The sequence below is a fragment of the Aulonocara sp. 'chitande type north' Nkhata Bay genome, linkage group LG4, assembly GCF_057382095.1.
Source record: "Aulonocara sp. 'chitande type north' Nkhata Bay isolate Kocher_YH1m ecotype deep benthic linkage group LG4, A_spYH_male_GT1.1, whole genome shotgun sequence".
Taxonomy (NCBI): domain Eukaryota; kingdom Metazoa; phylum Chordata; class Actinopteri; order Cichliformes; family Cichlidae; genus Aulonocara; species Aulonocara sp. 'chitande type north' Nkhata Bay.
Window position 1 is genome coordinate 13,331,710 of NC_141347.1, and position 24,198 is coordinate 13,355,907.

Here is a 24,198-nt window from a genome sequence, read left to right on the forward strand (position 1 = left end):
AAATGTGCTCAGATGTAAGTATTTAATAATGACTTAATTAATACTGTAATAGGATATTGTACAAGATATGGTACTATTTGGAGCTTGTACTGAATTTTCTTATTCCTGTGAGCTATACATTAAAATGGTTAACACTGTGACACACTACATTTATCCATCAACCCACCCATCCATTTTCTTACACTCATCGAATTCAGGATGAGGCCCGGAGCTTAAATCACATCTGTTCTATAGCACATGTGACAAGCTCTAGGTAACCATTACTGCTCAGATTTACACCTACGGTCAACAAACTCAACACAGAAAGATCCCCCAGCAGGGTTAAAACCCAGGATCCTCTTGCTGTGAGCCCACAGTGCTGACCACGCTATAACCATTTTGCACACTGTATTATGTCACATTTTATGGCATTGTATATATATGTATTGCAGTAGAAATTAAAATGTAAATTATCTGCCTTTACTTTCTATTACTTTGTCTACATTTGTTTCACACTGTACACCGACCATCCTCTGGATGGTGCAGGGGAGGCACTCCCCCTCTGGCCGCCTGTGCCTCATTATATATATATATATATATATATATATATATATATATATATATATATATATATATATATATATATATATATATATGCATTTCAATAATTAAAGAGAAAACAAATCACTTTAGACATGAGTGAAATTTAATTCATTTATTTTTTTAAATGGATACAAAAAGCAGTTAAAAGGAGTACACTATAGCAGAGAAATGCAGTACTCCCTGACTAGTCAAAAACAATCCACTTAAAATGATCAAAAAACGCACAGTTTGTGTTTTAAAATGTGTTCACATAAAGTCACATTGTTTAACACCGAAATATGATATGTATAGTTGTTTAGTGTCCATGCTAGAAGACATTTGAGGTCTGGGGGTGCTCCGCCCCCCGGTCTGGGGTGCTGGCCGGGCCTTGGGGGCTTGGGTCCTGGCTGTTGTGTCGCCGGAGCAGTGGGCGGGTGGGTGCAGGGGGGCTCAGCCCCAGTGCAGGGGACCTCCGGTGCATCGGCCCTACTAGGGGGCTCTCTAACTGGTGGGGAGGTTGTTATATCTTTGCAGGTGGTCTCCTCACTACAGGAGCTCACTCTGCAGGTGGGGGGAGAGATATAGGAGAGGTGGAGAATGAACTCAACCTGGGTGTCTATTGTCTTGTGTAGTTTGGGAGATGATTGGATGATGGGGTGGGTGCAGTTTTCTCTGGGGTGGAGTCGGGTGGGCTGCCCCGGACTCTGTGGGGCTGGGCGGTGCTGCTGCTGCGGGCCCCGGTCCGGATGGGCCTGGGCCCCCTTGCCCTGGTGGGTTCCAGAGTGTGGGGGTGCCTACTGGGGTCAGCAGGGGAGCTGGCCCCAGGGAGGGGCCGCTTGCCCCTCCCTTTCTTCCCTCCCCATCCTCAGCTGCCTCCCTATTCCCGCTCTACCACACCCACCCACACACGCATGGCTTGGGGTGCAGGTATGTCACCAGGGTGCAGGGGAGGCACTCCCCCTCTGTCCCCTTCTGGCCGCCTGTGCCTCAATTTTATTCGGCAACCTAGACATCCACATTACTCACACTCTCACATAACACATACATATAGGGCCTTGGGGGTGGGCACGTTTTACAGCATCCAGAGGATGGTCGGTGTACTCCAGCCCACCTTTGGCGCTGGTGCCCTACCCTCAATTTTAAATGCATTTAGACACTAAGGGTTTTCAGGAAGAGCTGTGCTGCTCTCTGAGAGGAAGCTAGTACCATGCTCTCCTGAGTTTTAAATGCACTTTAGAACAGCACACAGCAACACTACATATGAGCGGGCGTAGGGAGGTTTGAGGTCTTCCTCACCCCGGTTCTGTTAGCCGTCAGGGCTGGGGGGCTGGGAGGAGGTGCTGGCCGTCAGACTGGGGTCTGGGATGCGGGGCCTCCCTGCTACTGCAGATAAGGAGGTGGTCCGCTTGCCTCCACCCCAGAGAGAAGAGTTACATGTCCTGGGTCTAGGTGCGGCTTGCCCCTCTGAGGGCGGGGGTACCTGGACCTGGGATATAGAGTATGTTTGGGGAGTGCGACTGTCTGTGCAGTGTCTATTTGTGTCTGTCTACACGTTGGATGAGTGCCGAGTATTTGGTTGTGCATAATAATAATAATAATAATAATGGATTGCATTTATGTAGCGCTTTTCGAGAACCTCAAAGCGCTTTACAATTCCACTATTCATTCACTCTCACATTCACACACTGGTGGAAGCAAGCTACAGTTGTAGCCACAGCTGCCCTGGGGCAGACTGACAGAAGCGAGGCTGCCATATCGCGCCATCGGCCCCTCTGGCCAACACCAGTAGGCAAGTAGGGTAAAGTGTCTTGCCCAAGGACACAACGACCCGGACAGAGAGCCCAGGGATCGAACCGGCGACCTTCCGGTTACAGATGCGATTCCCAACCCCCTGAGCCACGGTCGCCCCCAATATGGGGTGGGAATGCACGTCTGTGTCCGCGTGTGCCTGTTCGGCTGTGTCTATATGTCAGGTTGGGTCTTGGACTCAACCTCTCTGGGTACATCTCAGGTCCTCTAAAGTACGGAGGCCTATCTCCCCTCACCACACTCCCTGCCGGTGGCTGATGCCCTCAGACGTTGGTGTGTTGGTGGTCCTTGTCGTCTGGGGCTGTGCGCTCATGTATGTACCGGCGGGGCCGGGCGCCTGTGGCCCGGCTGGGCTCCTTCCGGGGGGTGGGATGCCCTCAGACCTCTGGGCCTGAAGCTCGGTCCTCTCTGGCACAGCTGGCTGCCGGCAGAGCCCGCGGGCACGCCACTGCAACCCCCTCTGGCCTCTGCTCCGTAGCTGCGGGGTGACCTCTCCTTTGGGGCTCTACTCAGCTCTTCCCAGGAGGGTGGCACGGTTCCCCCCCCCCTTTGGTGGTCCTCCTCGGGTCCTTGTACTCTGGGGCCTCTGGATATCTGGGGCCTGGATCTCCTCCATACCTACTTCATACCCTGGTGAACGGGGCTATGGCTCCCCACACTCCCTAGCAGATCATTACATGGAGAAACCTTTGGAATAAAAGCATGCTGATCCACACAGGTGTGCACACAGGTGTACACACGGGTGTTCACAGACGCGGACTACACCTTTCTTGGCTGCTGCCTCAAAGCACATTGTGCGCTGTCTATCTTGCGTGCTGCACAATATCGTTTATTATTTAGTATCTACTGCTAGCTAGTTTATTGTGATGGTGCTGGTTTTTTTATTATGTTGCTCTTTGTTGTTTGCTTTCTCTTCTGTTTTTTTTTTCTCCATACAGGTGATCCAGGTGTTTTGTTTGTTTTTCTTTCTCTTTTTTTTTTTTCTTTCCCCCCCTTCTCACCGTCTCTTCTCCCCTTTGGTTTTCTTTCTCTCCCTCTCTTTCTTTCATTCTTTCTCCCTGTCCTATCCCCCAGTCATGTCTGTCCCGTTTGTAGCAACTGAAAATAAAATAAATTCATAATTATAATAAAGGTCAATCAAATGGACCAATATGGCAAGGCCATGATGATCCACTTGGTAAAATAAATCCGCTTGGCATCTTTCTTGGCCTCAAGACAACAATTCTGACAGCTAAAGATCCAAACGGGACACAAAAAAAAAAAAAAAAAAAAAAAAAAAAAAAAAGAAGACATTTGAGCAGCTAAACCTATTGTTTCAGGCTCTTTGCTTTGCATTCAGTTCAGTTTGCAGTACATTCAGATTGAAATACAATAATGAATCCACTCCGTCTAAACTCGACACCTTAATGGAGCGTTCATTATTTCACTTCAAATGAAAAAAGCTGAAGAAAACAGGCTGACATAAAATGTAACTGTCCAAACAAACACTGGCCTAGATCTATAATGCACAGAATGAAAAAAAGCTTCAGTTCCCTTAACCTACAACATCTGTCACACTTAATATTCTCACAGCTTCAGCTTTTCACTTAAAACATAATTAAATGACCTGTGGCCTAAATACCAAAAAGTAGGCTCCTTGTGTTATTGAATATAGTTTTGAAGTACAGAAGTATAATAATAAAACCTTAGGTGTGGTAAGTTGAAGGGAAGATTGCAGTTTTAATGAGGTAAGTACATTTGTACTTACATGTACCTTCTTTGTGCGGCTCAAATAAGTTGCAGTTTTTTTTATTTATTCTAGCCAGTCCAGCTTGGCTATTATAGAGACCTATAATTATGAGAATTTCAAAATTATGTTAAAATGTATGTACACAAGCCTAGTGTGGGCTCCTTTGAAATTCTTAGTAGATACTGGCACATGCACTAGTCATACATGGTACCACACACATTCTCTCTCTCTCTTCTACTGCAGCCTATCCAGTTCAACCCAGACCATCGCCCTCTGCTGGCTGTGGATGTTGGTACGTAAAGCAGCCAGCAGCTCATCAGTGCAGCTCCAGGTGTTGGGCTCCAGGGTGTAGTGAAGCATGGGCAGTGTCTCCAGCTGCAGCTCCTCGGCGTGGCACAGCTCCTCCATCACACTGTCCTCCCCACAACGTGGAAAAAACTTTCTGTTTCAAGTGATGGATAAATAATCACCGAGTATCTAAGACATGACTTTTCCAAATATATGTATTTCAAGTAGAGCTGGGCGATATGAGATTTTTTCATATCACGATATGTTTTTTTCATTTCAGGCGATAACGATATCTATCACGATATAAGCCAAATAACTATATTTGTAAGATTTAAATGTGCCGTTGCTCACAAGTAAAATGTGAAATAATCAGCAGCTTGTTTTTAAATATTTATTTCCCATAATAAGTTCAACAGGGTAGATGTACTTAAGGAACATGAGACTTTTTCAGATAAATAAAGGCAAATATTGCAAACTACACAAAAGGCAGCCGCTAAAGCGTTTAAGTTTCAAAATAGAACAAATGAAACAGACTAAATTGTCAATTCCACTTAGAAACAAAGTATTAATTCTAAAAATAAATCTTAGTTTGTTTTACAGAAGAACAGACAAAACTGACTAACTTTTGTCAATATCAAATAAACTGAGAACTAAAAGGAAATTCTCAATCTCTCCTTGTTGTATAGCTTAGCTTTTCAAACAGTTTTAACAGTTACTTTAGTCTGACAAAAGCCGAATGACGAATTAGCGCTTCCAGTCAGAGACTGAGGCTACGTCCACACGTACACGGGTATTTTTGAAAACTGAGATTTTCCGTTTTCGTTTTAAAAAATAATCCCGTCCACACATAAAGGCAGAAATGAAGGAAAACGCTGCTATGAACATGCCAAAGCAGCAGGTGGCGCTAGATTCCTAACCGTGCAGAAATGTTGGCCAATCAGAAGTCTAGAAGCCTCGGTGGGAAAAAGTAAACAAAGCTGCGGCATAGAAGCAGAACCGAGTCGTATGTGTGGAGGGACAGTAACTGTGTGTATATGTAAGCATTTAAACACTGCAGAGAGTAGAATTAACAGTAACAGTATTGTAGAAATTCATTTCACCGAAACAATAACGCGGCGCACAGTGTGACGCATGCACCAGTTTATTGTATTTCCAGACTTGCTTTCGGCACAATTTACAGTGTTTTTTGTCAGACTTGAAATAGCCGAAATACCTTCACACTACGGAACTTCTTTGGCTCTTCCGTTCGACAATCTCTCCGGCATTGGAACCATCGTCTGTTTTCTCTTCGGTCACGCTCGGTTGATTTTTCTAGTCGGCACACTCATTTCCTCCATTATGCGCTGGCTCCATTACCTGCTGGCTGCTTCCCAAACAAACACACGTGCGGCTTGGCACTTGTGCTGTACGTAACAAGTCACGCGACGTGACGCTGCGGCTGTGATTGGTTCAGCTCTGCGCTACTGAATTTGGATCGGCTGACCTTTTTTTTTTTTTTTTTTTTTCTTTAAGAGGACAAGAGCGGCGAGGTCTATCGCGATAGCTTAATTTCTCTATCGAGTAAAAGTTATATCGCGATACATATCGTTATCGTTCTATCGCCCAGCTCTAATTTCAAGGTAAGAAATAATCACTCTAGAGAAGTTAAACGCTCCTTACTCCACAAAGTGGATTGCCATTAAATACATACAAAGCTTGGATAAAGTACAGTAGTGCTGCTATGGTGAGACCAGAACTTACTGTAGCACTGAACTGAAAACTGCCTGTGTGTGCACTTACCTCAGCTTCTTGTGTTTTTTGTTCTTGGGGCGAATATGGATGACGATGGGGTAAATCCCAAGTCTCAATAAGCCTTCAACACTGGACAAGCCCAGCTCGAGCAGGCAGTGTTTATCCTGAGACAAAGAGATGGCATCTGTTTATCTACAGCTCGTTTAAGGTCCCAACACACCATTTCCATCAGGTTGGGTCAGGACTTTGCCTGGGCCATTGCAAAACTCGCTGTGTTTGGTTTTCTACAAACGTGGTGCCTTCCATTATGACCAAACATCTCCGTATGTATGCTGTCATACAACAAGCCATCCTTGTTTAGTCTTTTTTAAATCATGCTCTCATGAACTTTAACATTTAACATGCTAACTGAGCCTAGTTTTTTAAAGGATTTCAGAGTCCTGTGGAAATTTCTCCCCGCGATTGTCGGTAATTGACTTTTATTGGTTACTTAATCGTCCTAAAAACAGCATTCTTCATTGTCCTTGAGGAAGACATTTAGTAGGATGGTTGTAAAGCAAAATGTGGTGACATTTTTGCATTTTCGTCAGGCAAAGCAAAAGCTTCTTTTTGAAAACCACACCCCCAGAAAACACCGCTGACCTTACCTGGCTGATGACATCCTGTATTGACTGCAGCCTTATGCCAAGGGCCTTCTCTGGACTGCAAGAATCCAACAAGAATATTCTCTTGTCTTGTCTCTCTGAAGCTGGAATGGGCTCTGAAAATATTTAATGTATGATCAACAAATCAGCACCAAACTTTGTGCACTGTTGGGTCACTGTGAGTGGATAGGTCTGTGTGTTGCACAGATACCTGGCTGGCAGGTGTTAAACTTTAATCCAGACTGTGCTGGTTGCAGGAGCTTCTCTATCAGACCACGGGACAGCAGAGACGGTGAGAAGATGACTGGCCGCTTGGTCTGAACCTGCACTGACTGTACTAAACTGTAAGGGATTAAGTGGTCCTCATGGCCTGACATGGCAAAAACAAGTACAAATACATCAACACAAAGTGTGCACATACACAAACAATTCATTTATGACACAAACATGCTATTTCATTGAGGGAGCGACAGGGCTTCAACTTACGTTTGCTGAGCGTGTAAAGGACCTGTTGTGTGGAACCAATCCCACGGCAGTTTGGATCCACCGCTTTGACCAATCGTACACGGCCTGATGTTTTCTTTAAGAACTACGCAAAGAAAAATATACATCTTCCAATGAGGAAACGGGCAAAAACTGTAATATGAGGCACCACAGCCGTTGTGCATGCTGATCATGTAATTTAAATATGCATCAACTTACCATCTTCTTCTTAGAGTCCTTTTGCTCCACTGACATTTTTCGTAACCTTATGAGTAACAACTGTTGAGCCCTGAAAGAGAAGTCGATATATTCTTAGTTATTTACACTAGTCACACAGCTATTTTGTTATCAATCTAAATTTATTCGCCAGTTTTGTAAATATATCTACCTTCTCTTATATGTACTTGAACTAAATAACACTGGCCTTGTGGAACTTTCAGGACTGAATTGTGCCTTTAAAATAATAATAAAGCAAAGTCACGTCAAAGTCTGACTGACATACCGGTTGTAGTTGGGCATGGATCCTGTCTGCAAATGCTTGGCTGTGCTCGGGTCCACCAGGGAGCAGCGCCATTGGTATTTTCCATTGTACCTTGTATCTGTGACATGTATAATGTCATCACAAGAAACACCCAAAGATGGCGGGTCACCATGAGGCTCCATGCTGAGATTAACACGCACATAGAAAGAGTCAGGACCCAAAAAAGTTGGCGATGAAACCTGCGAGGACAGGTTTGAGTACCCTGAGGATGAGAAAGCATGAGAGGGGGCACCTTAGCGTCACCTTTCTGCACCACGAGGGGAGATTTCAAGAGCAGACTGACCGGCCTCATGAATTTTTCAAACCTCTGAAGTAACAGACTCACCCTCTGGGTTGCTCTGGAATTTAAGTGTTGACGGCTCGGTCCACCACTGCAGAGAAAAGTGGGCCACCTCAGCAGTGCACTGACTCAGCAGCACACTTCCCCCACCAAACAGGACTTGCTCCAGCTAAAAACAACAGGACAAAAACTGCATGTCATTCTACAGCCTCATTTTCATAGAAGCAAAGGCACACACTTGTCCTTGTGGTACACGTATTTCCACATGCACACATTAAAAGTGCTCATATATGATTTAATCGCATATGCAGACGCCAACCTCCAGCAGCTCGCTGCCCTCCTTCAGTCCACATTGTTCAGCTGGGGAACCTGCTCTCACATGGCTGACAAATATCCCCGTTTGGCTTCCTCCAATGATGGTGATGTCATCGGCAAGACTTGGTCTCCTGTGCTTTGGAGAGGTTGGGGGACTTGGAGATGGTGAGCAGTGTAGGTTCCTGAGAGATGGCAGAAGACCGTCAGAAGCAGTAAGGATGAAATTACATAACACTAGTCTGTGACGGCATTCACTTTGCTTTGGTGCCACTTTTGTGCTCTTTACATTATGTTGTACACTATGACAGAAAATTGCACTTATATAATATTAATCACATTCAAAACTGTTTAAATTTTTATCATACAGTAATTATGTAATGAACTCCATTTTTTAATACCAAAAAGATACTAATAATAATAATAATAATAATAATAATATATAATAACAATAACAATAACAACAACAACAATAATAACAATAATAATAATAATAATAATAACAATGATAATAATAACAATAATAATAATAATCCACCAGGAGAAAATAAAATGAAGGACAAACCAGATACATTTTAAAGACATCTAAACATTTAAACCATGAAGTTTTTTTCTTTTATTGTTTAAATTTGAAAATTTTACTTCATGTGCTGGAAAGATTTTTTCCTTTGAAGCTGTAGATTGACATCTGCTCTTCCTTTTTTTTTTCTTAGCTCTGTTGGTTTGTTCTCGCCTGTTTGTTTACAATAAATAAAGTTATTTTTGAGTTGTGTAATGGTCTGTGGCCTAATACCCACAACGTACCTCTGACAAAAGAAATGTTAATGCTCTTCTATACTAATGTTAATGTTAGGACCTTTTAGGACCATCATTCTCACCTACGAAGATTAAGAGATTGCCCTGCAGAAATTAATATTACTTGTAATTAAGGAGGAAAAATGACAGTTTAACAGAGCTTTTACTGGTTTCAGTGACAGGCATCAAAGCTGTAAGTTTGTACCTGGGCACTTTGGGACTGGGCTGCTGTGCAGAGACTATGGGCAGGTTGACCAGGTCAGGGGGGAAAAAATGAGACTGCAAGGAGCTCCACGAATCTGACAAAGAAGGCTCACTCTGCTCACCTGAAAACACCAGAGAGCCTTTTAATGTACACTTACATTTTTGTTATTATTAGATTGAACATGATTAATCACCAACACATTGATTAAAAAAAAAAATGGTTGTAAATGCAAAGAGTCAAATGTACCTGGAATGTTGTCATTCTCATCACTGCCCCATGAGTCCAAGTCAAACCTTTGTGGAAGCAAAACGAGGAAAATGGTAATCAACGTGAGAATAACGGGGAAAATTGCAGGGTGAAAAATATATGAACTCACTCTGTGTTGACTCGACGGTTGATGGAGTTCATGCAAGGAGGAAAGGGGAATGTGGAAAGGCGGTTTATTTCCTTTTCATTGGTTTCTGTCTGAGGGTGAGGAGGTAAACATAAAGATGCAGATCTTTAGAATCTTATTTTTATTATTTTTATTATAAGCAGGGCTTTGATACTCACTGACAGCAAGAGGTTCTCCTCTGAGTTTGAACCAGAATCTGTGAATCAGCAGAAAAACACCGTTTACTTTAACCTAAAACACTTGTGATGAAATCCCCCACCGACCTTCCTACTTTGTGTAAATGAAAAGTACAAAAGCAAAAGGATTGCACAAAGAAACACTAGATAAGCATCATCCAGCTGCCAGTGTGGTTGACTTACCCTCTGAGTTTTCATTGGCTGGGCCACTAGAGGGCACCTGTGACACAGAAAAGATGCTCAACAGAGTATGAGCTCGCAGATAATGAGATGTAAGGTACAGGCACGAACATGCAAAGAGTTGCACAAGAATGCATTGCAACATTTCCTGCTCATAATAGGACCCCTTGCCTTGTCTAGCTGCAGTGAAATGTTTCAGTCAGAAAGATACATTCTCTGCATAGCACACAAACAGCATGAAAAAACACGTTTTTATCCTGTGGGAATTCCTATGATATAAAATGAAGTGGTGATTACACAGCAGTTAGGTCAGTAAGGCCTGTTTCGATTCCTTCTGATCTTAATTTAATCAAACAGGGCAGTTGTGATTCTGTTGTTATTGTCATTCTCATCATAATAACTAAACTACTGGTATTAACCGCAGCACTGACCTTTCTTAGTAACAGATTGGTTCTTCTCGGCTGCGGGCTCAGATCCAGGCCGGGGGAACAGCAGGGGCCAAAGCACTGTTCCTCACTACACAGAGACAGGTGGGACTGGGGGGCAGAGATGGAGGACAACATTTGCATTAAAAAGTTTCTGTAGAAGGCAGGGGAAGGTGAGCGCTGCCCTCATGACTTAGTGTTTGAACTCACACAGTGCAGGCAGGAGCTGTTTGGCTCCATTTTCTCCTGGCTCCTCTCCCTCTCTTTGTCCAGCTCTCTCTGCTGCTGCTCCAGGTTGGCCTGCAGCTCAGCAATGCGTTTACGCAGACGGTTCTTATCCAGCAGACAGTCGGTGTACTCAAGCTGCAGGCTGTCTCGACTGCGCAGGGCCTTGAGATGAGAGGACAGAAGTGCAGAAAGTGAATAGGTTGGTGATGTGCGAGAATAAGCCAGAGCAGCTAAAGTGACTGATGAACTCTTTGTGGTTAGACAGTGTGCTCTCACTAACCTGGTCTCTCTCCTTTTCCAGCTCCATGATTTGGTTGAAATAGGACACACTCCTCTTCTGCTCTGTCTCCCAGTCCAGCTGGAGAGTCCTCACCTTCAGCTGTAGCTGTTCGCACTGAGACTCCAACTGCAAGTACAGTCCAGAAAAGAAAGTATCATGAAGGAAAAGGTCATTATAATGTTATAATGTATTATATAATATGATGGCAGACAACCTCTCACCTTGTCCCTTTGCTCTTCAGTGTTTTGGAGCTCGCTCTGTAGTTTGGTGATGATATCGCAGAACTCCTGTCTCTGCTCGGCAGCCTCCCTGCGGTCCTGCTTCAGGATATCCATCAGAGCCTGAGGTGAACCAAAACAAAATGAACACAGATAAAAAAAAATACAACAAAGAATGATAACAGCTTAAAAAACATGATTTCAGATGATACACAATATGCAATCAAAAACATACAACGACTCCAGTGGGTGGGATCGAGTTCTTCATCTGACTTCCTGTAGTCTCAGTTTTCTTAGGCAGGTTTTCTGGTAGAGCAGGTGTAGAACCAGTTACAGCTTTAGAGGCATCAGGGGCACCACTTGTTTTTTTCTCTGCTGCTGCCAGCCTGGACTTAAGCTCCTCTACCTGCATGTATGGAGAACAAGCAAATAATAAGCATATCAATAACCTGCTAGTGTGGGACTCTTTTATATTTTAATATCAGGAGCTAATATCAGCTGCTCCTTTATTGACAGTGGGTTACCACGACAAATGTTTTTTCCCCTGATATTGAACCAGGGATCTTTTGTTTTTCAGGCAAATATGTGAACAATAACACAAAGGTCCCACTGATAGCAGTATCTCTAAGTCTACAAATATTATCCATTAAGGGGACTTGTTACACTCGTAATCCACAACCAGTTCAAAAGGTGAGACCCAAGGAAAGTCACAAAGAAGACAAAATGAATATAATGCAAGATGATATTGGCAGTGCAAAGGTGGAGGTGTGTATATGAGGCAGGGTGATTGGCTATTTAAAAACGGGTATCAAGAACGATAATGTGGGGCATCTAGCCACGAAGGATGGAAAACAGGAAGGGAAATAGATAACGATGTGACCTAACTGAGAATTAAAAAAATTAAAAAGGGAATGATGTCACTGAAATGTTTTAACCACTTGGTTCTTAAAATAGTCGTTGCTGCTTTTAGGTCAGCATGATGTCGGTCAAAGCGGGCATCCCTAATATGGTCACACAGATCAGGCTGGGAGCACTGAAGCCCCACCCACCGCTAAACAAACTCTGTGTTTACGAGGGACAGCAAACAGAAGTAAAGTGGCTTAAATGGTGTGTGGCCTTCAAAGGAGAGAAACCTTAAATGGCTCATTTTAGACAGTAGACAGCAGCCGCTGGCAAAAAGATCCCACTTTGAGATAAGAATGACTTTCAGTAAACAGCTGGAAATGAGCTTAAAGCTTTAAGGTGGAACATTTAAATGCAAAAACCAAAGAGAATTCCACAAGTTGCTTCTTTCAGAGTTTACGTTTCTGTGAAAATCTTTCAGTAATCTGAATTCAGAGGCTGGGACTCGTGATAAGGTGTCAACTGGTCCACTATGGCTCTTCAGAAGATGACAGGAAGGGCTATAGGGTGGGTGGACCTCTCTTGGTTTTGCCATTTTGGACTTAAAATAATAAGAAAAAACCCAGGGCTAAATAATGATGATTTCAAACTATTCTAATAAAAATATAGGATTTTAAAGATCATAGATAGACTGTAGATCATACACTGACTTGCAGCTATTAATATCGCCTTATTTTTACAGCCAGCTGGCTCATTCCTCAGTGGTTCTGTCAACATGTTGTAACAAATCCTGGGGTGGCTGATAACATCTGCCCCTGCTGGCTCGAGCCGCTTCATTTATCTCTTTTGCTGCGTGCCATCCAAAGAAGTTTCGTTGCCTCAGGTGCTTTTATTTGTTCCCTTTTTTATGCCTTCAGACACCACATAACTTCCGAGAACAGCGCTTGTTTCTGTTATATGCATGGCAGCAAGAGGTATCGAAGTCGTATCAAAGCAAACAAAGCTCTTTCTGGCTGACATGGAGCACCTAAAACAGCAGCTTAAAAGTGAAATCAAACAGATGCAAAATGCAAGAGAACTAACATTAATATAAAAATATATTTTTCTTTCACCCAAACCAACTGACCTGACTCAGCAGTTCTCTCTCTCTGGTTGAGGCTTTGCCTTGATCCTCCAAGGCTCTGGAGTACTTCACAGCCTGCTCCAGGTGTCGGTCTTTCAGCTTTCCCAGCTCTCGACTGGCTAACTCCCAGTCTTGACGCAGCCTTGAGATCAAAAACCATCCAGATCAAACATTTTCACTTTTTGTTACCAACTTGTTTTTCTACAAATGTAAAGATGAATTTTCGTGGCTCAACAATTTTAGATAACTCTGGAATTGGCAGAGGTGAAGATGTTGAGATTTGAATTTGGAGTGAGCAGGATGGACAAGATTAGAAATGAACATCAGGTGGACAGACCAGATTAAGTGGTGCAAAGACAAAGTCACAGGCTGGAGGTGCCAGGCTGGAGGACAAGAGGAAGTCCACAGAGGAAGCTCATAGATGTAGTGGAGGAAGACTCGTGGAGAGATGGTGTTTCAGAGGAAGATGCCACCACAACCAACATGTTTATTTTTTTTGTTTTTCTCAGTGTTTAAAATGATTTCTGCAGAATGAGAGTAAAACAGTTTGAAGAAAGTAACATGAAATGTTCTTAAAAGTGTTTTTTTATTGTTCAAAAGTTGTTTAATGACAGAGAAACACATTCTGGAGCCAACGCTGTAGCAGCACATCAGGTTTCTTCCCACTGGGATATAAAGTAGAGGGAAAGTAGGCGGGAACAATGGTGCCCTGACCCCTGTAGCTCTGACAGCCTTTGTGGATTATTAATGTCACCTTGTAAATTCACCCCATGTGAATTTACAGGTTTCTATGACATATTTGATTCTTTGACAGAAAAGCTTTAAAGGAAGAAACTGGAAACTAGAAAAGCCCAAACCTTTCCAGCTGTAGTTTGTCATGGCGTAACTCCTGAGCTTTACGCTCAGCGCGGCTTCGCTCCTCCTCCGCCATCCGGCAGCGCTGAGACATGCGCCGTTCGCACATGCGGCTGTTTCGAAGCTGCTCCCTCAGTTTACGCACCTCCAGCAGCAGAAACTGAGTCAAACCCTCTGGACCTTCCTCATCTGCGTAGAAAGAGAATCACACGTGGAGGTCATTATCATGGAAGGAGGGTATTGTGAATCAATGGAAATTGTAAACTGAATTGTGAGCCAGAGAAACTGGCTTTAATGTGTGGGGAGAAAGGACAAATACATGTTTATATGTTGTGGCTGTCAGTAAATGGCACGCAAGAGAACATTAATGCCAAATGTGCAAATGTGTTCACTCTTTTCTCTGCTCTTGGGCAACATAATAGCTTTGTAAAATAATCATATGCTCACTTTCAAAGAAAGCGCTTATGTTCCAGTTATTTGTTAACCATTTCTGTTCGTCAGCAATGAAAGTAAATTAGATGTGTTTGCGGTTAAGATTCACATACGGTCCCTTTTAAGTTTAAATGTCTTGGCTTTAATTTTGTTGCCAGTAAAGAAGAACTCATCGAACTCATCACTTTGGGCTAGGCTAGTTTTTGCAGTCCAGAGCTGAATTATGTGAAAATGAGTGTATTCAACCATCGATGTTATTATCCTGTCATAGCACCACTGTGAGAACCCCTATGACAGCTGGGATAGGTTCCTGGCTGCCATAGGGGTTAGATGTCAGGTACATCTGTCTGTCACAGGGCTAACAGAGAGAGATAGACAACCATTAAAGTTCAAAGTCACAGTTTAGAATCATCATTCAGCCCAATGTGCATGTTTTTGGACTGTGGGAGAAACTCAGAGTACCCATGCATCACGGGTAGAACATAAGTGGGTTAACACTTGGGACTGAATGACTGTGACGTGACAGACTAACCATTGTACTGCCTAAGTATAAACCTTAAATCCTTAAATGTAATCATCAAAATACTTTAGTAGTCTTCACAAACACTCAGTTGTTTTTAAAATTTATAGTGAATTAAGCTAAAATGCATTAAAAAAAACACACCCACAGTAATTTGAGTGTATAAGTTCATCATGAAATCTAGAATATCCCCATACATGGAACATTTTCCATGTCACGTAAATGCTTTGGGGGATTTTTCTTAAGCCTGAGTTACTTTAACTTTAAAGTTTTAATTTAAGGTTAATTGATGGTTAAGTCCCCCTACTATGCCATTCTTCTTTCTATCCACAAAAAAATCTCTGCTTGCCTAGTATGAGGGAGCATCGGTGTGTTGGCTGTTGCCCGGTCAGCTGTGTGTACTGCTCTGGATGGTAAAACTCCAGTGACTCCATGAAGGCCTGAAGACCTCGCTGGCCCTGACCGCGCAGGATGTCCAGCAAACGGCCTTTTTGTGACAAATAGGGAACAGAAAACATAAGGTGAGTAACACTGTAAGTGTGGAATAATTTACTTTCCGTTGCATGACATTATACAGTGACAATGCTGAAAGATAGGTGCAATGACAAAAGGTCAGCTTAGGGTAAAGCAGCACGTTTAACTAACAGATTAAAGAGTCTCAGCACAAGAATGCTACCTCTTTGATGTATGTGTCATTACCTCTGTAGTTACATGCTGTTGGTATTTCAAACACGACAATGATAAAAGACTGAAACAACAAAATTCTCCGGGGGTTGGACCAGGTGTTTGCCTTCAGTGTCTCTTCATTTACAACATACCTTTCATCTTTATCCTCATCCTTCTCTCTGCCTGCCTCGACTTAGCAATGAAGTTCCTGCTCTTTTCTCTCACTGGAGCATTTATTCAGTTTTCCTGTTTCTGACTGATGAACTGTTAGACAAACATTCACATCTAATGTTTATCATTTTGAAGTTTCACCAAAGAACCCACTTCTTGTAGTCTTTTAAGACTGCAGCTCAGCGTCAAATGAGTAAGCACGTGTTTGCTTAAATTTCAGTGCTCTGACACCATTGAAACGATGCTGAAGCACAGATGTCACTTTGACTCTAAAGAAAACCTGAAAATGACAATTTATGAATCATTTCCTCAAGGCGTCGCTCGCACTGAGACTTTAAATGTGTTTATTTATATTTCAGTTACAATCATTTAACGGGCCAAATGAGCAGGCCAAATTCTCTGAGCAACGGAGAAAGGCCCAGTGTTATGTTACACTCCCATGAACTGTAGTAGACCATTGCTGGTTGTGACTAAAGCTTGGATTACTGCACTTTCAGCTGTGGCAGTACAAGTCTGTACAAGCGGATTAAGAAAGAAAACTAGGAAGTGTGGGATGTGACCCATATCTTGTTATTGGGCGTCGCACTGACTGCGGAGGATGTACGCTGATGGTTTTGGTGGGTGAGTGCACTGTTGAAAGCTACAGCACTTCTGAACCCCTGTGGTATGGCATGTTCGTATCGTTCTGAAGCACCATCTTTTCCTCATGTCTCTATAAATCTGTAGGTGCTGATCACTGATTTGACTTTTCAGCCGAGCTCTTCTTCCTCTCACCAGCTTTGCTGATGCGCAGGGGGTACTGCGTGGAGTTGAGCACCTCATCTTCATCCTGCTCGTCGATGACCTTGCACTGGCGCAGGTACGGCGTGAGTTTTGCCGGGTTGAGGATCCGCGTGAGCTTGTGTCGTACTCCCTCCACGCGGTCCCACAGCTCCTCGCAGCGCTCCTCTGACCACGAGGGAGAAGCTTGTGATTCCTCCTGAGCGATGTCGTCGTCCTCCTCCATCCAGACGGTGACACCTGCGCACGACCAAAAAACGTATCAGTTCAGCAAAGAGCCTGGTCTGGAAAGATAAAACAATGTCCCTTAGTTCATGTTTTTTTCCATTTACCGAAAATATGCTTGTTGCCTCGGGCCTTGCTCATGTCCCACTTCAACTTTACGAGCCAGATTTCCAGACATGCCCTATGTCCACTCCCAGACTAAATATTTTCCCAAGCAGAATTCCTTTGTGAATTTGTTTTTGTCTGACCCCTCTTATCTGAATTCCTTTAAACATCAAAGTAGGTCAAACATTGTGTCATTTATGCGCTTTCTAAACAGTAACTATCTGTTTTTTAACAAATAATAATAACAAAAACCTTTTGAGAGAAAGTTTAATATAATTTCATGCCATAATTCGCTGTGCCTAACACTGAAAGGCTATAAATCCTGGTAGGATTACTGGATTAATCTGCTGCATAGCGAGGAAATGAAATGGGGCTCCTTTACTTAGAGGAGTCTACTCACTACAAAACAGCCTGACAGGTCTGTTGTGGAACTGAGTCTCCAAAAAAAGACTAAAGAGACAAAGAGAAACTGATTTGATGAAGTAAGTGAACAGGAACTTCAATATAACAAATCAGAAGTAGTTAAATTGTTGTAGAGCAAAGGGTCTGCTGTTGAAGTAGCAGGGAGGACTCCGAATCATGGGCTCAGAGGACAGGAATGCAAAGATAGGTGTGACTCATATTGCACATCAACAAACACTCCAGGGGACCACAGACAAAAGCTTTCTCAGCCTGATTCACTTCACGAGACAAGGGGAGAAAGTGAATAGAAACTGTCACACAGAATTCCTCCATATTAAAGAAGAGACAACATAAAGGGCGGTGATTCAGTTATCAGTGAACTATAAAGTACGAAAATATACCGTAAGGCCCCCAAAAGCTGCATGGATCGCAGACATATGTCATTTTTGTTGGGGGGCAAATATAGTGGGGTTTATATTTCCAGGAAGGCAAACAAACTGATCCATTACAAAAAAGAGATTATTTTTCCCATATTGATGCCTGAGTGATAATGGGAGTTCCTGCCACTCTGTGCAGGTGATCAAAGCAGTCTGAGGTAACAGGCAGGTTGAGGCAGGCTTGGCTGATCTGTTTTCATGGGATTACGAAGCAACTCCTTACACTCAAGGAAAACAAATACTGGATAGTCATTAGCTGTAGGAAGTAGTTCATCTGCACTGCTAACCAAAGACCTGTTTTATATTCAGAGTAAATAAAAACAGCGGCACACAGTAACACCGATAAGATAAAATTAAGTATCGTTTGGTTCAATGAGAAGATTATGCTTGAAACCTGTTTATCACAGGGTTCATCTCCATATCTTTCAGTAAATTTCACTTATTGTTTGTTTTGGAAATGCGATACACCCCCACACCTTCTGTAAAGTGCAAAAGTCTTGAGTCAACCCTGATTTTTTATATTTTGCAAGGAGTCAGACTTTCCTGTAAATATAAAAAGCAGTCTTGATCAATATTTCTTGAAGCTTTCTGAAGCTTTTTCAAAGTTTTTCTTTCTTTCTTTGGCTGCTTTTCCCACTTGTTTTCAGTCCAGTGTTTGTACCTGACAATTTTCAGGGGAATATTTTTTTTGTTTGTTAAGCTGCTTAGCACTGACCTTCGAAGCATTCAGGCTAACTCGAGGGATGAAACAGTGTTTGTTGTGTCTACAGATAAAAGAAAATTCGGCAAAGAGCCAATTTAAAGTTGTATCTTAAGGCACTTTTTACTAGAAGCATGTCCCACATCATTTGTTCCCATTTGTTTTTTGAATCTATGGAAAATGTCTAAGACAAAAAGACAACACAGTCTGACAGCCAAGTAGTAGTACTCTAAAGAGCTAAAGAGCCATTAGGAAACTTGGGATATCTCGGCAGTATGTGCTGTGTGTGGTGTGCAGTGTGTCCATAAAAAACTTCAGAAGTAGATAAAAAAAGAAAAACTGGCGGGCCTACAAAACCATTTAAAGCAGATAAACAGTACCTGGAAGTCCTGTTGTTAAAAGTCCCGACACAGGACCTGAAAGATGCAACTGGCCCTTCCGTTGCTCCATGGACTGTAACAGACCGCTGAAGCCTAACCAAAAATGATCTCAGTAGAAGGCTTACTGTAACAAAGTCATTCTTAATGAAGGGGAATAAAGGCCGAGGTAGCCAAATTACAGAAGAACTGCAATGAAAGCAGGTCTTATGAAGTGATGTATCCAAGTTAGAAATTTTTGGCTAATCGTCTGTAAGTTTGGAGAAGATCAGGAAAGAGGTACAAAAGTGAGTTTATAAATCTATCAGTAAAACACGGTGGAGACTCTGTCAGTCAGTGGTGATCCTCCCTGAATTGATAGAATTATGAATGCAGAATAGTGGAGTACTATCTGGAAGCATTTGATTAGAAACAATTTCATTTTTTGGCAACAATAAATGATGCCAAACAGACTGCCAATACAGTAAAAGTGTAAATGGATAGAAAAACACACTGTTGAGTCTGGATTAGTCTGGAGAATTATTCTTGAAGAACTTAAAGAAATGTCAAGAAATCTGACTAAAAGATTAAAGGTGGTCATAACAAATATTGACTTTCAAGTATGTTATAATTATACAGACTCCGTTTTTGCCTTATAGTGTATTTCCATTTATGTTTGCATATTTTTTAAACTGCTGTAACCATTTTCAGTTTTCCGATTAAAACATAAAGCAATAAGGAGTGACTCTGTCGGACTTTGGGGAAATCCTTAGTTTGTATTTGAAATGAGTAAAAATATACTAGAAGTGTTCATAAATCACCATGGTCTGAAATTATTTTGTTGCAAGAAACTGGCCTTAAAAAAAAAATCAAAAATAAATAAATAATGAGAATAATAAACTTGCAGAGACTGTCACTGCAGCTGTTACTACTTCAGCAGTTGTTATGCTTGTTTACAGAAATCAGACATAAAAGCGTACCACTGATAATAACCCAGTAACAGGAGCACACTCCTGCTGCCCGGTAACACCTGTTTATTCGGTTAATGATTGCTAGAAAAGTCTGGTAACCTGTTACTAGTAACACCGTTCAAGCTAATCAAGCTAAAAATTACGCTAAACAGCGACTAAAACTCTGTTACTTTAATCTTAAATGTTGACTTACCACTCATAATTTTCTCCTGTGAATCTGAGTCCCAGTAAACCGCACTGCGATCCAGTCTTTACATCCCAGTCAGGTCCACAAACACAGCCGAGGAGCGCACGATACACGCTCGCACACCTTTGCGCACTCTGCTCCAGTTCCTCCACCCTCAACCACAACATCCAATTGTCAGGCAAGAGGAAGGAGGGAAAAGTCCCACTCCTCTCCAAATCACGGCGGATTTCCTTATCGGGACTTATGATGTCAGTGTAGCAGAGGCCGGAGGCACTAGATGGCGCTTTCAACCAATGCTTGTCCACACACACACACACACACACACACACACACACACACACACACACACACACACACACACACACACACACACACACACAGCTGTCACGTATAAACTCCGCATTTCACACTTTCCACGGCTGTCAGATGGAAAAATTAGACAGTCTACCTTAGGTTCTCACTGCTGCGTCAAATTGTTAGTTGCCACACAATTGTCATAAAGAAAACATTAGTCATTAACCGCCAGGTGCTACAAGAGTAAAAGGAAAAAAAACCTGCTACCTTTTAAAACTACAGGGGAGACGGTTGTTATTGCAGGAAGCCCTGCCCTGGAGCTCAGCAGGTTAGTCACCAAGACAAGGGACACCTGAGAGAGCATTTTGCCCAAAATACAGTGACGCACAGTTTCATTCTCAGACTTTTTTCAAACTTTTGTTTGGGCTTGTCCTCGGTATCTTCCAAATCTCTTAGTAAATATAGTCTAATGAATCAGGGTTTCAAATAAGTGGGAACCCTGACTCATCCATACAGGAAGAAAAGAGGTAACAAGCCTGTGGAAGGTGTGGAGGTGTGGAAAATCAGTGTGTAGATAGGTGGCAATTACCAGTCATATATAAGGAAGTAGAGGAGCAGTAAAAGACTTTATGACATCTGTGTTCATTTTTCCCTTTAAACTAAATTTAAGTACATCTTTAACATGTATGACATAAACAAAACATATGGTTATAAAGCCACCCATAGACTCTTTTCTTTTTCAGGGCAGCTAACACTTAAAGTGGGCTCACTCAGGGATTGTCATGTGAAATGAGTCCTTCAGTTACAGTATAATTCAGAGAGGAAATGCAGGGGGCCGGCAGAAGAAGGTTATTTTCCGTCCCCAGTTCTGGGCTTGGGGTCTCTGTGGTCCTGCTGAGAGACAGCGTGGGTTAATGCAGACAGGGGATTGTAAATGAGATACCAAAATATGTATTCATACACCCATACATTACAGGAAGCTAGGTGGGGAAATCAGCTTCCTCCCTCTATTTTCTATCTTCTGGTGTATCATTTTTCTTTGACTTTCAGTTTCACCCGTCTGTACTTATAGGTCAAAAAGTCATATCTTGCCTCTGCCTGTCTGCCTTCCTGACCCCCTCTTTTGTGCTCCCTCTTGCCCACTCTTTTATCTTCTCTATTCTTCCCTTTTCTCTTTCACTTCGCCTTCCTGTCTGTCATCAGCTTTCTTCTTCAGACAGCCCAATCCCTAACTCTCGGTTCAGGCCTTGGCCTGCGGCGTGAGGGAGGGCTGCAGTGAATGAGCATTCCTGTTGTTTCTGAGGTGACAGCGGCACAGAGGAGCCATTGATGACGGCACCGGACCCCACAGTTTGTTCATGCCGGAATGTGTGATATTGTGGAAGTTCAGTCAGACAGAAATAGTCTGCGTAGAGTTCCTACGTTCACTACACATATTTAATTTTTCTTCTCTTTGACTTTTTCTTTTATGAATAAAAAAAAAGTGCATGCTTCAACATCTGAAAAGCAAAATGCACTATCGTGACCACAAGAATGCGGTACTGATCCAACAACTTCAGCTAAAGCAATAAGAACCCAGAACAGAATGAAAACATCTCAAAAATGCTGATTTCTGTTGGGTTCATCTGTGTTGTTCTTCTCCGCTCCTGCTCAGAACACAACAGGCCTGGCTCTTCACCCGGCAGCTGACCCCACCGATGACTCAAGGCTGGCGGCTGCACAGAATCACCCCTTTGTGTCCACAAAGAATGCATCTTTTCTGGCTTTTTTAGAAAACAGAGGCAGAGAAAGCGAGCCGCGGGGGCATGAGTAACGGAGACAGATTTAAATCTGATGACATGTGATTTATGCTTCCTTTGGAGGCAGAAGATTGTAACAGAAGATCCCCTGACTGATCAGGCTGCTGATAAGGGATACTTTAAGATAAAGTTTATAAGTGAGAAATTAATATTTAATATTAATATTAAATGATGTGTAGCAACTATTCCCTACTGGTAAAGAGGAAGATAGATTTGTAAAAAAAAAGCCTGATTAGATTCCCACGACCAAGAAATACACTTGCTTTTCCTCTAATGTGGGAACTCCAGCATAGCTTAATGAGATCTTGTAAATATCCCACAGTTATATGCAATTTCCTGTTTAGCATGGAATCAACATCGATAATCACCAGAACATCAGAGTGAAGGAAGAAATTCTTAGCAAAGCAAACATCATGCCTAGAAAAACAATGTGTGGGATGACATCTGATAACCTTCTTGTTATGGTGGTATTTTTAATTGCCTTAAACTGACCTGCTTTTGTAAAATATTATTATACACAGTGCTGCTCAAAGGTCTTGTGCCACACATCATTTATATTTAGCTTCCAAGGAGCCAGACTTTGTTATACTTTATTCAAGGCGTCTTGAGCAATAGTTCTCTGGGTTTCCTGAAAGTCTGTGACAGTTTTCTTTAGACATTTGCTGCTTTTCACTCATTTTTTTAGTCCAGTCCTTGTACCTGACGTGGCACATCGAGGTTTGTACCAGTGTTGTGTCAACTTATCAAAAATATAACTTTTAGACACTTTGTAATTAGCAGCCTGTTAAAAATAATTTGTTCCCATTTCTTTAGTTGAATTTATGAAAAGTGCTAAAGATAATAGAAATTGAAATATTTCAATTCTCGTCAAAAATGTTGGACACAGAAAAGTACCGTCAGACTTTTATCCAGTATGCAATACAATTTAGAACGTGTCTCATTCGTTTGTCAGCATGACAGTGATACCAAACACACTACCGGGATAGAAAAACACACAATAAACACTGACATCAGTCATGGATTGGCCTCCCCAGAGGCCGGACCTCAACATTATTAAAGCAACAAAACAAAAGGCAGCCAGCATCTAAAGAAGAGCTTTGATGTCCTTCAAGAAACCTGGAGAACTATTCCTGAAGACTACTTAAAGAACAGAGGTGCCAAATAGATCAAATATTCACTTTCAAGCTCGTTAGAATTGTACAAACTCTATGTTTGCGTATAGAATAGAATAGAATAGAATAGAATAGAATAGAAAACTTTATTTGTCAATTTCTTCAAATGTACTTGCTATAAACGAAAAATAAACAAATACTTCAGTTCGGTGTGATTTGCTCTGAGCTTTTCACCCGTGCAGCACGTTAACCTACACAAGTGTCTCATTGTTGTTTATTCACCTGACTGTTTGTTAACTGTAAATCTCTGACACAAAGGAATTGAAATTACGTTTCACACTGTCCCATGCGTAGACATTGACAACAATAAAGTGCAGATGCACAACAAAAACAGCCCTAACAATAAGGTAATATTAAATAGGTAACAGGATAGACAAAAAAAAAAAAAAGTGTTCCAACAGTGTTCCCTGGAAAATAGTATACTAGTCTACTTGAGGTAGTCCCAGGTTGTGGTTGGTAGGGGCATATGTATTTCCATATATATTTTTCCTGGCAAAATATAAATGGCGGTTGGCTCTTTTGCCAGTATTGTAGTCACAACACAGTGCATAATCAATTTGGTGTCTCCTTCTTTATACAAATCATGCATTATTGGTCTTGGTCAGGCTGTTTTGCAGCTGCTGGAATGAAAGAAGAGGAAAATGTCTTTGGTTTGTAGTTGGGATTATACAACACAAACGGACGCACACATCTAGAGCTGTGTGAAAGGCAAATATAAACTCTTAATGTACGCTCTAGTAGTAAAAAAAGGTAGTTTAGTCCAAAAGTAACGTCAACCACTAAATGTAACCTTTCCCCCACACTAAAACACGGCATCAATCATCCTTAATTGACCCATTATGCTGCTTAGAGTCTGTTTTCACATTTAGATAAACCAACAC

General features: G+C 42.2%; 1 protein-coding gene and 2 long non-coding RNA genes across 4 annotated transcripts; 2 read left to right on the plus strand and 1 right to left on the minus strand.

The window, feature by feature from the left end:
- Positions 1 to 679: 679 nt before the first annotated feature.
- On the minus strand, positions 680 to 20,231 carry LOC147332129 (caspase recruitment domain-containing protein 10). 2 transcript variants are annotated; one of them, XM_086288546.1, is made up of 24 exons: positions 20,059 to 20,231; positions 16,664 to 16,909; positions 15,406 to 15,539; positions 14,103 to 14,293; positions 13,249 to 13,387; positions 11,515 to 11,685; positions 11,283 to 11,402; positions 11,062 to 11,187; positions 10,764 to 10,943; positions 10,560 to 10,664; positions 10,132 to 10,168; positions 9,931 to 9,968; positions 9,755 to 9,843; positions 9,625 to 9,671; positions 9,379 to 9,499; positions 8,386 to 8,563; positions 8,112 to 8,235; positions 7,748 to 7,988; positions 7,465 to 7,534; positions 7,249 to 7,351; positions 6,974 to 7,132; positions 6,766 to 6,878; positions 6,167 to 6,282; positions 680 to 4,541 (listed from the first exon to the last, which is right to left on the minus strand). In XM_086288546.1, the coding sequence occupies exons 1-24, from the start codon at positions 20,063 to 20,065 to the stop codon at positions 4,334 to 4,336; spliced, it is 3,063 nt and encodes a 1,020-aa protein (XP_086144672.1). In that variant the 5' UTR covers positions 20,066 to 20,231; the 3' UTR covers positions 680 to 4,333. The 2 variants fall into 2 exon arrangements, with proteins under 2 accessions (XP_086144672.1, XP_086144673.1); XM_086288547.1 differs by having other exon boundaries at positions 16,664 to 16,953.
- On the plus strand, positions 10,831 to 11,397 carry LOC147332130 (uncharacterized). The gene is made up of 3 exons (XR_015128766.1): positions 10,831 to 10,980; positions 11,083 to 11,229; positions 11,303 to 11,397. It is a non-coding gene; the product is annotated as an uncharacterized LOC147332130 (long non-coding RNA).
- Positions 15,418 to 19,593, plus strand: LOC147332131 (uncharacterized). Its single transcript, XR_015128765.1, has 3 exons — positions 15,418 to 15,573; positions 16,387 to 16,510; positions 16,667 to 19,593. It is a non-coding gene; the product is annotated as an uncharacterized LOC147332131 (long non-coding RNA).
- Positions 20,232 to 24,198: the final 3,967 nt, after the last annotated feature.

What these genes read in the sequence shown, in the direction of transcription:
- LOC147332129 (XM_086288546.1), bottom strand. An exon ending in CCTGCGCATCAGCAAAGCTG is followed by an intron (nt 15,540 to 16,663) that starts GTGAGAGGAAGA and finishes TGTCACAAAAAG; the next exon opens with GCCGTTTGCTGGACATCCTG. An exon ending in AGGGCAGCGAGCTGCTGGAG is followed by an intron (nt 8,236 to 8,385) that starts GTTGGCGTCTGC and finishes TGTTGTTTTTAG; the next exon opens with CTGGAGCAAGTCCTGTTTGG.